Below are 15553 nucleotides of genomic sequence, written 5' to 3'. Positions count from 1 at the left end.
TCATAATCCATATCTCTGTCAACGATACCAAATGCAAACATCCCCTTAAATGAGCTAGCACCATGAATACATTATGCGGCCGTGCTATCTCGTGATACTTATAGCTTCCAAGGTCAAAATCATGTATATTATATGACTTGGTTATGAAGTGCAGTGCATTATTAGAAAGCACCATACATGATGTTTTAATACTATCGTGTTGAAACGGACAAGGTTCCATAATCACTTTCCATGAATTGCTCTTCAAGCTGTAAACAACAGCATGAGTCGTCCTTGTATCTGTTTGCGTCCCATCATCTACTGCAAAACAAAAGATCTTGTAATCGCCACTCTTGCAATCATAACCAAACCCATTTTTATGCCCTGCGTTTAGACGACGTTCCCCAAAAAGGCGTCATCTTGTACTCGCCGGTAATAGGATTGTAAACCCAAAATCTCCTTTTATATATTACGCGGCGCTTGGAATTTCTTACTTCACAAGAAACCTATTGTATGAAGCAGAGCAAGCCATTGCACGAACCAACGAGACAAGGAGAGGTATCTTCACTATAAATGGAGCGAAGTTGTTTCATCTTCAGTTTCTCAGGAGAGTGGAAATCAATACACTTGAGAGTATTGTCAAATTTTTTTTCATTATATGTCATCCTTCTGCGTATAGATGATGACGGAGCTACTGGCATTTGCTGGATTATAGATATTATCATTAGTTATGAGGCGAGTGTGGGATTTGATGAAATTCGGGCTCTCGATTTCATCGCACCAACGCTTGCAGACACACTTACAACGGAGAAGATCTTCAGCCGGTAGACGCACTAAAACGGAAGGCGGCGAAAAGGCGTTGTTAATAATTTTTCCTTATTCCGTTGCGCAATTGATGTTAATGTTTTCATGTCATCTCCATAGTTGATTATGCTTCTTTTGAATCCCTCCATGATAGATCGACAACCTTGAAAACTATAATAAGGCGCAATTTAAAGAGGAATACACTGATCAACAAATTAGGGTGAAGAGAGAATGAAAGACTTGTTTATTATTCGTCAATAGGTAGAGTATTTATACAAAGCCTAAGCTTATAAAATATGAAACAATCTTCTTAAAAGATATACTAGTCTAACCATAAATCTTAAAGATATATTCTCTAATTAATATCTAACATATAATAAAACCCTGAACATATTATCTCTTAATGATATCTATGGAAAATATATCACACAAATATTTTCTGATATCTCATATCTCTAACACCCTCGCGCAATCATAACCACAGTAACACGAATTGTTGCGATTTGGAAATTCTTCACTTTGTTGAAGTCGATTGAATTGCACTACTCTCTTGATGTCGCCTTCAAATTTATTTATTTTTTTCATTTTTTTCCAATGATGAGAAAATTCACCTTTTTGGAACTCACCAGTCATTAATTAAACAGGAACGTCATTCTTTTTGAACCTATAGATATAACAATTTTGGTTTTTCTTGAGCAAAACCGAGCTCCAATCAAATATTGGTTTTTTAAAGCAAACCACACTCATTGGTTTTTCCTGAGCAAAACTGAGCTCCAATCAAATATTGGTTTTTCAGAGCAAACCACACTCAAGTCTCTTATTGGTTTTATTTTAGAGTAAAACCAAACTCATATTAAAAGGAGCAAAATCATACTCGAATCAGATCACAAACCTGGTCTCACGGCACAAGGAGAACCAACAAATAAACTCTGTCTCATGGCAGCCTCGATATCCGTAGGAGAATAATCGGATGGACCATGCGAACCCCCTGCGTGCTGAACCTGTTGTACATAAGCCTGCTGTCGTGGTTTGGGTCCCAGAAGACCGGCCTGCCTGGTGAGTGGGAGTGCATTAGGCCTGGCCCAACTTTGAGTTGGAAAAGGACACGGTGGAACGGGCCACCCATTATTATACCAACCCCATGGCATTGGTTGGTAATGTTGACCCCACGAATCTGTTTCCAACAAACCCAATAGACGAGTACTCTTTACCACCGCCATTATGGTGACCCCGACCTCCAGAATTTTCCACCGCGTTGATTACGGTTGTTGTTCTTTCGACCACCACCAGAATTGCGGCGACCACCAGTACCTTTACCACCATTGTTTCCTCTGGAATGTTGACTAGACTTGCTTGTCATATTGTACTGGAGACTCATCATGCGAAGTGACAAACATGGCAGAATCATGTGAAGTGGTTGCGTCTTTGGCCAAACCAGCTTCTTCAAGGATCAACATAGACCGGGCTTTATAAAAGGGTTGCTTTGACGGATTAACGTACCTACAGCTTTGTATGGCGTTGTCAGACCCGCAACCAATTGCAACACCAAACGACTTTCAGACACCGGATCCCCAACATTCTTCAATTGATTTGCAAGAGACTTGAGATGTTGACAATAAGAGGAGACATTCGTGAAATCTGCCATATTAGTATGGGAGAAGTCTTTTTCCAAGGCAACAGCACGGGAATGTTCATTATCCTGAAAGATATCACGCAATCTATTCTAGGCATTCATGGCCGTTGAGTCGGGCTCAATGATAGTGATCAGTAAGTCAATAGAGATGGTTGCATAAATCCACGATAGAACCGTGGCATCCAAAGTCGACCATAATTCCTTCTCTTCCTCGGTAGAAGGAACTTTCTCTTTGCCTTTAGCCGGAGGTATAATATGATCAAGGACTTTGTGAGATCGGACGTGAATTTCCCTATTCTTTAACTCAATAACTTAACTTCTTTTTAATCACAATAGTCAACTTTGATCGAAAAAGGTGGATGAGATCACAAACGGTGAATAATATATCGATAAGTGCCTCATTAGTGAATAGTTAAAAAGTAAGAACTTGTTTATGTTTTACTCTAGTAAATTTGCATAAAATAAATCTCAGCCACAAAAATAAAAATAAAATAAAATAAAATAAAATTATAAAGGTTTTAGTGACAAAAATTAACAATATTTTTGAAAAAAAATATAAAAATACAATGATAATTGATAAGTGATTATTGTCGGCAAATACCTCAATTAGTACATGATTATTATAGATTTATAGTGATAGCTTAACTTGATCTATGGGGCCCAGAAACTTCTACTTAACTCACACTCAACTCAATTACTCAAGTTGATTCATTTCTACTCAACAGCTTCGGAGAGGATGAAGATTTACAGACTTCCTCTATCCTACAGCTAACTGTAAGTTTTCACCTTCAATCTCCATGATTTTCTCTCTCTAGATTCTAGATCCAAAATTCAATCTTTTAATGCTTTTTGCAATTTGAACTTGCTTTACAAACCCTAGATCAAATCAATTAAATTAGGGAGAAAGATTTGATCTTGAAAATGAAAGAGCCGCTGAATTCAGCAGAAGCCCCCATAACCCAAAAGCTAATAAAGCAAATCAGCAATGTATGCTTCTCTGTATTTGTATTTGCAGTATTAATAATCACTGTCATTGCAATCACTTACCAACCCCCAGATCCATGGCTTGAATCTGCTCCTGCTCTTACTCACCTCTTCACTCAGGTTGAGAATGCCACTTTCAAAGATGACTCTTCCGTCCTTAAAACCGGCGAGGATTTCTCCCTTCCTCCTGCTCTTGCTCCTTCTTCTGTTCTGCAACCTATTACTGAGACTGTCATTGCTAATTATGAGCATAATCTTACCTCTAACGCCACCCTCGGTCCGACAGCTTGTGCTGAGGACCTCGAGGACGGCGTTAATTGTTCTGACCCTCGTGTTTTGATCGCTATTGAGCGCTTTAATTTGAGGTTGTTTAAGTCCATTGTCTTCTTGGAGTATTCTACTCCTGTTAATGGTTCTAAGCCTAATCAGTGTGATGTGGCTTGGAAGTTTAGGAACAGAAAGGAGAAGTCTTGGAGGAAATACAGGGATTTTCGTCGTTTTAGGATTGGCCTTGGGGATGATTGTGCTTATAAGGTTATTGGTGCTAGTGGCTGGCATTCTGGTGTTAATGCTAGGCGCCCTAGACCACGACCCACGCCTGCCAATCGTAATCCCAAGATCAGTGCTCCCTACCGGGACAGTGAGATCAATGATACCATACCCAAGATTAACTCGGATACAAATTTTAGGAGAGGGAGGTACTTGTATTATTCCCGTGGTGGGGATTATTGCAAAGGAATGAATCATTATATGTGGAGTTTCTTGTGTGCTTTGGGGGAAGCTCAGTATTTGAACAGGACGTTCGTGATGGATTTGAGTGTTTGTTTGGCTTCTCAGTATAATCCTAGTGGCAAGGATGAGGAGGGGAAGGACTTTAGGTTCTATTTCGACTTTGAGCATCTCAAGGAGGAGGCCTCCATTGTGGAGGAACGGGAATTCCTCAGGGATTGGAAAAGATGGGACAAGAATCATAAGAGGAAGATTCCAGTGAGGAAGGTGGCAAGCTATAAGACCACACCCATGCAACTAAAGAAGGATAGAAGCACCATCATATGGAGGCACTTTGATGCTCCGGAACCAGAAAATTATTGGTACAGGGTTTGTGAGGGACAAGCTGCAAACAACATTAAGAGACCGTGGCATGCACTCTGGAAATCAAAGAGGCTGATGAATATAGTTTCTGAGATTAGCGGAAAAATGGATTGGGATTTTGATGCAGTTCACGTGGTACGAGGAGAAAAGGCTCAGAACAAGCAACTGTGGCCTCATCTGGATGCCGACACATCTCCTGAAGCTATTGTCTCAAAGCTTCAAGGAATGATACAGCCTTGGAGGAATTTGTATATTGCCACAAACGAGCCTTTCTATAACTACTTCGATAAACTAAGGTCACACTACAAGGTGCATTTGCTTGATGATTACAAGGAGTTGTGGGGTAACACGAGTGATTGGTATAATGAAACTACAGCTTTGAATGGTGGTCGCCCGGTCAATTTTGATGGTTACATGAGAGCTGAGATAGATACAGAGGTTTTTATCAGGGGAAAGACGCGGGTGGAGACATTCTACAACTTGACCAGCGACTGCAAGGATGGTATCAATACATGTTGATCAGGTCTGGACATTGTCCATTATATTCTTACAATTTGAGTTCTGTACATCATGCAGTACATGTGTCTCTATCAGCATTACACATGCCAGTTTTATTTTGGTCGTTCATTCCAGATTTTTAGTCTGTTCTTCAACAATGATTGGATATGTTAATTTTTTGTACCATTTCGTTTCGATTTGTGCAGTTAATAGAATTTATTTTCTTTTTACCAAAAAACAGATAATACCTTTTTCACTTGTGTACTAATCCTAGTGTCTGGCTCACCACCCACCAATTTACTGAACGAAAAGAATTAAGATTCTATGATATGAAGTCTATGCAAGCATAACTTATCTTGTCATGCAGCAGATGTTTCACCACCTTTCATGAATTATATCTTTGATTTGAATTCTCTACTGATTTAAATATTAGGTGATCATTGAGTGATTGAATATTGCTTTATTTTTGACAGTTTCCAACTTTAAGGCATACGTAATCCTGATCAAAGAGTTGTGTTCCATTGTTATTCTCTGTAATTTTTAACTCGAGTCCTGAATTCTGAGCTTTTTTTATCTCTCCTTGTTGCATGGTGGTTTAGATAGGCATCAGCAGAAGTTTGGCTTTCTTTCTATCAACTTTTTCTTATTCTGCCTTGTCGAGGTTTTGAAGCTCAAGTGAGTAGATGACTGTAACACTTTGTAAGTTGTTTCAGTTCATTGGCTATTTATATCACTCGTCGCAAATGGCTGGGCTAGGAAACTGTTAATTAACACCTATAAGCAATTGATTGGATGTATTTTAGCAGTCACTTGTAAATTTGCCTGGCATTAGATGTTGCCCGAGTATGGTTAAGAACCCTCCATCCATATATCTGCTACTTTATTACTATAAGGTAACTCTGATTCTATGTATTTCACTGACAATTTTGCATAAATTTTCCTGTTGAAGCGTCCTTTAGACATCATCAGTTGGAGAAATGCCAAAGGTAAATCATCATGTTTACATCATGGATGGTAAATTATTGTAGTCTGGGAGCTGGTACATTAAATCACATTTGACAACTATCAAAAAAGAAATCTCACCATACACAATTTGCAAGTTCTGTGTGATCAAAGGAGCAGACCTTGGTTAGCTATTTCACTCCAACTTCAGGAAGATAAGTTCCTCCAATTATCTCATCTGAGATCCATTTTACAAGCACGAGCACTCACACATGCAGACATTTTTACACAAAATGGCTGGTTCCATGCTTTGCAATTAACATTTTTTCATTTGAGATATATACAATGTATTATTGATGGAGTACAAAATGCTGTATATTGGATTTTATAAACATCAATTTGAGATTCATACATGTATTTTGATGGAGTACAAAAGTATATCACTTCATTTGTTCAAATCCAGTATGAAGAACTGCCTGAATGTCTTATTTTTGCATGTTCTGAACACTCTATTAGGGTTCAAGCAACTGGAAAACAGGTAGAACAAAATTATGATAAATCACACCAAGCAACATTAAGTCTCAGACTTCCAGCTTATCCACATCTCAATCCAAACATCAGATCTGCAGCACTCAGCAATTCAGCATCACTAGCAAATGAACCATCTTCAACCAAGAAAAGGGCAATCAACAGTTCACAAACATTCTCTCACACTGATGATCCACCAGTTCTGGTTGCAGAGTGACGTTCTGCAAATGCCTCCACCAATGGGTTAACCAAATGAGGTGCTTCATCCTGCACAACAAATTAATGCAGTTGATAGACCAGGCATAAAGTTAATAGTTACCAAGCATAGGAGCTAAAAAAACTAAGTCAAAGTGTATGTTTAAAGCAAGGAAGACAGACCTGAGGACAGTGGCCTACACCAGGCAAGACAATGAAGTCTTCAACAGTATCAAAGTTTGCATAAGCTCTTCCAAGCTCAATGGGTTCCCATGGATCTTTGTCACCCCAAACAATTAGTACCGGGCACTGCAAAGAGGAACAAAATTTGTATGTGTTCAGATCTGAGGACACACCCATATTGACTCATATCATTACCATATATGAGAGAATAAGGAACTAAAGAGCAGCATTTAAGATTTAACCACCGCTGACCTTGACTAGAGGCAATAGCTCCTCAGGAAGAGGACCATCCGAATAACAGATAAACTCCAGAAACACATCAACAGCACCAGGTTCTAACCCAGGAAGAAGGATTTTCTCAACTAGTTCCTCTGTCACTTGGGAGGTGTCATTGTAACACTGAAATAACATCTGTTAGTCTAAGCATAGCCATCCCCCTTTCTTCCATAACAACATAGAGATGGTTCTGTTCACAAATTATCCAGATAAAAGCACTGTGATTTCTACATGAACCTTTCTACTTCATGCATAAAAAGATGCAGTGACAAGAATGAGCAACAAGGCAATCCCCCACCCCCTTCATCCCCCATGATCTTAGCAAGAAGACAAGTACACATTACACCAGCTGTGTGCCAAACTTCGTATCAAACCAACAGTGACTGCAGGTTGCATGGAGAAACCAAAACATTTGACTGTACGTGTGTTCCATTTTTACATATCCTTCTAGTGAAACAAGCTAAGTTGCATTCCTGCTGGTAGCTAGGCTACTACTATACTCTTTAATATTAGGCCTCTACATTTCAAGAGATCATAATGATCCTAACTTTGGTTTTGAGAGTGCAAATAACTTGACAAAACAGTTCATACCTGGCACAGAATGTTCCTGACAGATTGAGGTGTGGCTACTGTTCTGAAAAACAGTTTACCTAGACCGGTATTTCTGCCAGATAACAAACCAAAAGATGTTACAGATTGAGTTGGAACACAGCAAAGGGACTGTTGGGTGCAGGCAAAATCTATTACCGCAGTAAACTCTGAAAGCCTTTAATCAGAGGTCTGCCTAGTGGAGGCTGCTTTTTGATATGAAGCATACGAAGAGATATGTTTAGTAGCATAAGACCTTTGCAAATCTGTGGCTCCATAACTGCAGCCTGAAGCCCAACAAGACCTACAAGAAATGATCACATGCTTTGGTTAGGCAAGCTAAATGCATGTCAGATAGTTAACATTGTTCGTTGCTGCTAATCTATATGACCACGAGTGTTGCTTAAGAAATTAATACAAGAAGTAATACAGATGATGACAATGAAAAGTAGGCACCTCCAATAGAGTTGCATATAAAGAATGCCTCATCTTTGACAACCTCAACACAGAAGTCATTAAGCTGGGATGCCCACGTCTCAAAGGTATAAAAAGAAGTAAGGCCAAAGTCGCGAGGGTTGGGTTTGTCAGAGTAACCATAACCAATGAGATCAATGGAGTAAACCCTGTGTGACACTCCCAAAACTGGTAGGTTTTTCCTCCAATGATCACTGTTGACAAGAAACAGGGCAACCACCAATCAATAAATGAATGAATGAAGTTATATTCACATTTTATACACTTGAATAAAGAAAAAAACCTGTTTGCTCCGAAACCATGGACGAGAACAAATGCAGGGCCAGTATCTCCACAGCGTTGATACCGAATCGAATAACCCCTCCATTTCCACTGGCTTTGGTTGTTAAATTAACATGAAAATTAGTTTGAAATGATAAATTATTTTATCAAAAAAATGAAATGAAAGAGAAGAGAAAATTACCAAGAATGGACAGGTGGTTGATGTTCAAGGGTGTATGTGGGGTGATCAGCAGAAAAAGAGCTAACTACAGTTTTGGGTTTTGTTGAAATTGAGGAGGTTGAGAAATTGGGTACAAAAAGAGAGTTATGAAAAGTGGGTTGTGAAAATTTCAGGTAGTTCCTTGCTCTTCTTCTACTTTTGCTTGTTCTGCTGCTGCTGTTGCTATGGAAATGGAGGTCTGAATTACAGACAGAAATTTCCAAGCTACTCATTTTTATGTTTTAATTTAATGTCTGTGTTTTGAATTGTCTATACTCTCTAACTTTGTGCCACAACAAGTTCCGCCAAAAGAAAGGAAAAATGTGTTTGGTGGTCACGGTTGCTCCAAATCCTTTAGTTCTCCCCTCTTCCTTACCTATAGATTAGATTTCTTTTCCTCTTCACTTATTTTTTTTTTTTTTTTTGGTGTTTTGGGAGCCACAAAGGACGAGTGATGGCAATCGATCCCAAGATCACCTAGAAGCGGGCGAGAGGGAAGCTTTAACCACTTAAGCTATCCCTAAAGCTTCCCCTCACTCTCTCCTCTTCACTTATTTGGACGGAAGTAATGGGGTTTCATCATGTTGCTGCTTAGGCATAATCTATACACCACACTTTATTAAATTACTATTTGGATTTATATGAATTTTGTTTGATTTTATTTTGAAATTTTTTTGAGTTAAAAAAAAAAAAAAAAAAAAAAAAAAAAAAAAAGTTGAATTGGATACACCTTTAGTAAAAAAACTGTAATATTTTTTTTAGGGAAAAGGTAATTTAATGTAGTATAAAATGGATATGAAACAAGTAGTTCGACAATATATGCCATTTCATGCAAAATATTTGTTGTATATATTAAGTATCAAAGTTCAATGGTGTAAATAAAATTCTAATTTAGGTTATCAACCTTAACACTTTACCTATTAAGCTAGTGGCATTACATTTTTACTTCATACACTAGTAGACCCAACCTAACCAGGCCACAACGTTGTTTTGGCCAGGACATTGTTGGGTGTCCATGTGATGCGAGTAAAGATCTTGGGATTTGTTAAACATCGCCCGCGTTTTTCTACATAAAGCCCACATTTTTTAAAAATGTTGACATTATTGCCCTTGTTTTAATTTTTACCGAAAATAAAATTTTTCACTCATAAAAAATGTGGAGCAGGACTGGATCGCCGAGTGAAACCGAAGAGCCCTCAACGTCGGGTAGATGCACCGGAGAGACGCCGTTGACGCCGGAAAAGGAGGTACGAAGCCATCTAAAACCACGAATTGGCGGCTGGCGTCCTGCCGGGACGCCGTGACCGTAGTGGTGGCGCCTAGCCAGGACGCCGCCACCGTGGCTCTGGCGCCTGGCCAGGACGCCGCCACCGTGGCTATGGCGTCTGGCCAAGACGCCGCCGCCACGGTGGCGGCGTCCTGGCCAGGCGCCACCGCCACGGTGGCGGCGTCCTGGCTAGACGCCACCGCCACGGTGGCGGCGTCCTGGCTAGGCGCCACCACTATTTTTTTTTTTTTTTTTTTTTTAATTTAATTTAAAATTTGTTTTTTTTTTTTTTTTGTGTTACAATTTTTTTCTTTTTTTTTTGGTTTTTTTTTTGTTTTGTTTTTAATTGTTTTAATTTGTTTTTGTTTTTAATTTATTTATTTTTTATTTTTTTTTTTACAATTTTTTTCGTTTTATGTTTTTTTTTTGTTTTTATTTTTTTGGTTTATTTTTATTTATTTAATCTAAAGTTTTGTTTATGTTTTTTATTTTTGTGTTTTGTTTTTTTTTTTTTTTGAATACTTTTTGTTTATTTCTTTGTTTGTTGTTTATAATTTATTATTGTTTTTGCTTTTGTGCTAATGTTGTGTCAAATGTATTAATTTAATCTACTCTTATGTGATTATATTTATATGTTATTGTTGCAGGATTATGGTGGAGACGGAAATGATTATAGTGGGATTTTTGTACACGATGGTCTGTTCGAAGATGCTCAACAAGCGGTTGATTGGGCGAAACAGGTTGCAATTAGATCAGGTTTTTGTTTAGTAGTAGCAACTCATAAATCTCAACGGGATGGTAGAATGGATCGCATTTTGAGATGCGACCGTTATCGCAAAAGGGAGGAACGAGATTTCAGTCAAGCGATTCGGTTTGATACAAAGCGGAAAGGTTGTGGGTGTCAGTTCAGAGTAAAGGTTCGACAACAGCAAAGGGGTGACGGTTGGGAAGTGAAGAGTTACGGTAAATGGGGGTATCACAACCATGAGATGATCGCATATGAAGTGGGTCATCGACAGTTAAGTGGCCTAAGTCCTGCTGCGAAACTAATTGTAAAAGAAATGAGTGATGCTCAAGTGAAGCCTGCTAAAATATTAGCATCTGTGTTGGAGAAATTTCCTGAAGACCAGCCAAACCGAAGACACATCTACAACGTCAGACATAAATTGAGGTTTGAACGGTCAGAGGGAAGGAACCCTATACAGCAGCTTCTACACCAGGCACAAGCACGTGGTTACCTGTACTGGTTTGAATCTGATGAAGACACATCGGAGGTGACTCATTTGTTCCTTGTGCATCCTGATTGTGCTGATATGATTTCGTCTTGGCCATCTGTGATTCTGATCGATTCAACGTACAAGACAAACAAGTATAAGTTTCCACTGGTTGAGATGGTTGGGATGACTCCAACGAACCAGAACTTTTTGATTGGTTATGCAGTTATGAAGGATGAGACGGTTGCGAGTTACCGTTGGGTGTTGGAGAAGTTGAGAAATTACATCGGCCCAAGTGTTCAGCCATCGGCCATCGTCAGCGATTGTGAGGGAGGTCTCTTTGCCCCTATAGCGGAGCTGTTTCCGGAGTCGAGCCATTTACTGTGCACATGGCACATCAACAAATGCGTGAAAGTCAAAGCCTACAACCTTTTCAACAAGAACTTAGATTCAGCAGAGAGATTGGTAAATGGTAAGTGGCGGAAGATCCTGCAAGCTACCACGGAGGCAGAGTACGACCGAGCCTTGGAATATTGCTATTGCTATGTTTTTCCCATTTATTTAATTTTCGGATTCTAATTTTCGTATTTAGTTTTCCCATTTAAATGTGAACCTGTATTTAGTTTTCGTATGCCCACTAATTACAACTTAAAATAAAAGTTATAAAAACTAAAAATATAATGTCAAATTCTAAGAACTTAAAATAATAATTATAAGAACAGATAATGTTAACTTTTACAAACAACTAGGAAAATGTTTTATAAATGCACTGCCGACATATCAATAATCTCTCTGTGACGCCCACTGCCACTGCTCAAGGGCCCGTTCCAGTTCATCAATAACAGCTCTGCCTGTTGCAGTCGTCATGTTGTCCCTCTCCTCAAAAAGTCTGTGTCCCAACTGCGTCATCTTTCCCATCCACTACACATAACAAAACACATAAAATTCAATAACGACGTATTATGAGACGTATTATATGAAAAAAAACACAACTACAAATGTTTTATGAGACGTACCGCATCCACGGCAGTGGGCGGTGGCACATCATCATCATCGGCGTCGTCGCCGTGGTGGACGTCTCTGATCAACCTCGGGTGCGAGTGCCGGTTGTACCACTCCATGTAGTGCTGGTCACACATGGCAGCCACCCCAGTTGGCGGCCGCTGCAACTGCTCAATCCATATGCGGGCAACCATCGGAAACTGCTCCCACGTGCCAATCATGCTTGCCGGCCATTGGACGACGTACTCCTTCAACGACGCAGATCGGACGGCCTTACTGGGCCATGCTGGTGGAGGAGGAACAACTTGGACATATCCAAGCTGGCGAAGACAGCGCTGCGGCATGTACGCCTCTACGATCTCACGATACTGAATCAGTCCCGTGTAGAGGGTCCTGGGTACCCTATTACTAGGGTTCTGGCCGAAAGGCATCCAGTTCACCTGCACATTTTTTAAAATTAGTAAGATTCATACAATAAACACATCAAACTATAAAAGTAGAAATAATTTAAACACTTTACCTCTAATGGGGACATCCTGTCAAGCAATAACCGTATCGATCGCAGGCGGTCAATGGACTTCTTCTCGACACGCGGACTCCACGCACAGGCACGTGGCTGGCCATCCCCAATAGGAACCGGGTCGCGGTGTGGTCGAAACGCCGGGAAATACTCGTATATCCACGTCTGTAACAACTTCATACATCCAGTGATACCTGCCGCATCAGCCCGGCTCGAGAATCCTAACTGGCGATACATGTACGCTAATGTAGCCGACCCCCAAGAAAACTGGCCTACTCTGTCGGGCTCACACGCGTCAACTATGTCGCGTGGCCTGAGCTTGTTTCCGCTCTTATCCGGAAACAAGGTACACCCGAGAAGAAGAAAAACATATGCAGCCAGCTGTGTGTCCTGCGTCCTACGTGAAGTGGGGTGCAAACATCGCTGCAAAACTGCTGCGATCTTAACACCGCCGTGATCCCACACACCAAGTGCCGCTGTGTACAGCGCAGCCCTATCCACCGCCAACAGCTCCGCCAATAAATCTGCCAAGTGCCTCGACGTCATGCAACATGATCGTCATCTCACCGAACGGAAGGTGGAAAGAGTTCGTGTCCGGCTGCCATCGCTCAACGAAAGCCGTGATCAGCGTCGAGTCAATCCTCTCATGCATGGTGGCAGGAAGGTGGCTCACTCTAGTGGCCCTCAATCGGCCGACCATCTCGCTCTCCTCCGGCCAAGCCTCAGCCCAACTACACAAGAAGTTACAAGTCCTCTCCCGGGTTTGGCATTTCAAAATGCCGCTATCCAAAGCCCGCTCTTGGTCCTCCCAAATACGGGTAGCGATGTGTCCTAGAAAGCTAGGAATCACACTCCCGTCTATAGGTCCCCCAGCCACCTCGCCCCTCACCACCCAAGAATCATTAACGGCCCTCGACCGTTTTCTGCTAACCGCAGACACAGTGGACGCAGATGATGTGCCAGATCTACTAACAAATCTACCATCTCTACCCTTACGCACGTCTACCCTACGCGTCTCATACACATCATCAAGCCTCTGACTGAATGGACCGTAATCATCATATGGTCCACTCTGATCGTCCACATCCTCATCTGCATCCTCCTCCTCCTCCTCCTCATCACCATCATCATCTTCATCATCCTCAGAATAGTGCACCCGTTCTCTACGAGCCGAGGCCGAAATACCACGGGATCTAACGTGTCTGGGCCCCGAGCTCTCCATTGAGTTCATCGTACTTCTCATAATGTCCATACTCTTCCCAGCCCCAGAACGAAAATACGATGCCTAACACAAAATAACAAAACATGTAATATGCAATATAAACATGTAATATAAACATAAAAAAAAAGTAATTAAAATAAATAAATAAAACAATATACATATGATGGAAAATAAATTAAAAACATTACAAAATATTAACAACCTAAAAATAAAAAAATTAATAACCTAATAAATAAATAAATAAAAAATTGGAAAAAACAAAGCAAAAAAAAAAATTACCCAAAAAAAACAAATTGGAAAAAACAAAGTGAAAAATATAAAATTATAAAAACTTAAAAAAAGAAGAACATCAAAATTTTAAAAAAAATTTATAACAAAAAAAAGGGAACATAAAATTTTTTGTAAGTAAAAAAACTAATTCAAAAAAAAAAAAAACAAGAACAATAAACAAGAACATAAAATTAAAAATTAAAAAAAAAAAAAGAGGAACATAAAATTTTTTTAAAAAAAACCAACAAAATTTAAAACAAAATAAAAAAAAAATCAGAAACATAAAATTTAAAATTAAAAAAAAGAAAAACAAATTTAAAAAAAAATCAAAAAAAAAATAATTATTTTCGAAAATTAAATTTCAAATTTAAAACCAAAAAAAAATTAAAAAAAAAAAATAAAAAGGCGGCGGCGCCTAGGCCAGACGCCGTTACGGTGGCGGCGGCGTCTAGCCCAGACGCCACTACCACGGCGGCGGCGCCTAGGCCAGACGCCGGTACCGTGGTTTTGGCGCCTGGGCCAGACGCCACCGCTACCGTCACGGCGTCTGGCCTAGGCGCCGCCGCCGTGGTAGTGGCGTCTGGGCTAGACGCCGCCGCCGTGGTGGTGGCGTCTGGCCTAGGCGCCGCCACCGCCTCCGACCTTTTTTTTTAAATTTTTAAACACAAAATTAATAAAAAATACCTTCTCGCCGGAAAACCGCTGTCCACCCGCCGCCTATGCCGCCACTTCCTTGCCGGGCCGCCTCGACATCGCTCGGAAAGTTTTTTAGAGAGAGAAAGTGGAAGTAGAGAATTGAGAGAAGAAATTGTGTTTTTTACTTTGAGGGCAAAAGTGACAATTCACTCTAATTTTGTGGGCTTTATGTGGAGATTCGCGGGCGATGTTTAGCAATTGAGAAGATCTTGTGGTAAACTGGTTTTGGCAAACCTTAGATAGACTTTGGTACACATCCTAGTGATTAAAGAGCGGAAAACTGTATTCTCAATCTGGTGCCAAATGACAATGTTTAGTGTGCCAAAATCATTTCCCATACTAACAAGACTTGTCAACTTTGTGGTTGACAGACTTGACACTCTCACAAAGTCACAATAGATTTGCATGTCGCTGATTCTCATCAACAATCAATTCTATTAAGATAATAATTAGAGCCAATCAACTATTGTTGAGTCTTGCTATTAATCACAAGGTATATACTTATTACAACACAAGCAAGGAGCAATATCTAATTACAGCGATATAAAAGAAAACTGCTACTTGACAACAGAACTTAAACTTGCTGCTTTGGTTTGCCATGTGCTTACTGGAAATACCAAATTAAGGAGCCAGATGATTGTCCATGCTTTCTAACTTAAATGTGGTATGTGGCCTTATATACTTGTACTTTTGTTCACTGTTGAA

General features: G+C 40.0%; 3 protein-coding genes across 7 annotated transcripts; 1 reads left to right on the top strand and 2 right to left on the bottom strand.

Annotated features, from left to right (window-relative positions):
* The first annotated feature begins 2977 nt into the window (after nucleotides 1–2977).
* LOC110736086 lies at nucleotides 2978–6089 on the top strand. 5 transcript variants are annotated; one of them, XR_002514199.1, is made up of 3 exons: nucleotides 2978–5015; nucleotides 5590–5689; nucleotides 5940–6089. XR_002514199.1 is itself a non-coding variant. In XM_021916229.1 (2 exons), exon 1 carries the CDS (start codon nucleotides 3338–3340, stop codon nucleotides 5009–5011), a length of 1674 nt encoding a protein of 557 aa, XP_021771921.1. In that variant the 5' UTR covers nucleotides 2978–3337; the 3' UTR covers nucleotides 5012–5015; nucleotides 5950–6089. The 5 variants fall into 5 exon arrangements, 4 of the variants coding, with proteins under 4 accessions (XP_021771921.1, XP_021771920.1, XP_021771919.1 ...); XM_021916229.1 differs by lacking the exon at nucleotides 5590–5689 and having other exon boundaries at nucleotides 5950–6089; XM_021916228.1 differs by lacking the exon at nucleotides 5590–5689.
* Nucleotides 6090–6233: 144 nt separating this feature from the next.
* On the bottom strand, nucleotides 6234–9330 carry LOC110736088 (uncharacterized hydrolase YugF-like). Its single transcript, XM_021916230.1, has 8 exons — nucleotides 8640–9330; nucleotides 8460–8552; nucleotides 8159–8370; nucleotides 7862–8006; nucleotides 7706–7778; nucleotides 7091–7237; nucleotides 6839–6964; nucleotides 6234–6727 (listed from the first exon to the last, which is right to left on the bottom strand). The coding sequence occupies exons 1-8, from the start codon at nucleotides 8888–8890 to the stop codon at nucleotides 6641–6643; spliced, it is 1134 nt and encodes a 377-aa protein (XP_021771922.1). The 5' UTR covers nucleotides 8891–9330; the 3' UTR covers nucleotides 6234–6640.
* A 2381-nt stretch (nucleotides 9331–11711) lies between these two features.
* LOC110736085 (protein MAINTENANCE OF MERISTEMS-like) lies at nucleotides 11712–13221 on the bottom strand. The gene is made up of 3 exons (XM_021916225.1): nucleotides 12661–13221; nucleotides 12155–12580; nucleotides 11712–12059 (listed from the first exon to the last, which is right to left on the bottom strand). The coding sequence occupies exons 1-3, from the start codon at nucleotides 13204–13206 to the stop codon at nucleotides 11919–11921; spliced, it is 1113 nt and encodes a 370-aa protein (XP_021771917.1). The 5' UTR covers nucleotides 13207–13221; the 3' UTR covers nucleotides 11712–11918.
* Nucleotides 13222–15553: the final 2332 nt, after the last annotated feature.

Source organism: Chenopodium quinoa, unplaced genomic scaffold (assembly GCF_001683475.1).
Source record: "Chenopodium quinoa cultivar QQ74 unplaced genomic scaffold, ASM168347v1, whole genome shotgun sequence".
Taxonomy (NCBI): Eukaryota; Viridiplantae; Streptophyta; class Magnoliopsida; order Caryophyllales; family Amaranthaceae; genus Chenopodium; species Chenopodium quinoa.
This window is presented reverse-complemented; position numbering and strand designations above follow the sequence as displayed.

What these genes read in the sequence shown, in the direction of transcription:
- LOC110736086 (XM_021916229.1), top strand. Translation starts at nt 3,338, where the DNA reads ATGAAAGAGCCGCTGAATTCAGCAGAAGCCCCCATAACCCAAAAGCTA.
- LOC110736088 (XM_021916230.1), bottom strand. Translation starts at nt 8,890, where the DNA reads ATGAGTAGCTTGGAAATTTCTGTCTGTAATTCAGACCTCCATTTCCAT. An exon ending in GGCTTTCAGAGTTTACTGCG is followed by an intron (nt 7,779 to 7,861) that starts GTAATAGATTTT and finishes GTTATCTGGCAG; the next exon opens with AAATACCGGTCTAGGTAAAC. An exon ending in AGCTATTGCCTCTAGTCAAG is followed by an intron (nt 6,965 to 7,090) that starts GTCAGCGGTGGT and finishes TCCTCTTTGCAG; the next exon opens with TGCCCGGTACTAATTGTTTG.
- LOC110736085 (XM_021916225.1), bottom strand. Translation starts at nt 13,206, where the DNA reads ATGACGTCGAGGCACTTGGCAGATTTATTGGCGGAGCTGTTGGCGGTG. An exon ending in ACAGGATGTCCCCATTAGAG is followed by an intron (nt 12,581 to 12,660) that starts GTAAAGTGTTTA and finishes AAAAATGTGCAG; the next exon opens with GTGAACTGGATGCCTTTCGG. An exon ending in CGCCCACTGCCGTGGATGCG is followed by an intron (nt 12,060 to 12,154) that starts GTACGTCTCATA and finishes TGTTATGTGTAG; the next exon opens with TGGATGGGAAAGATGACGCA.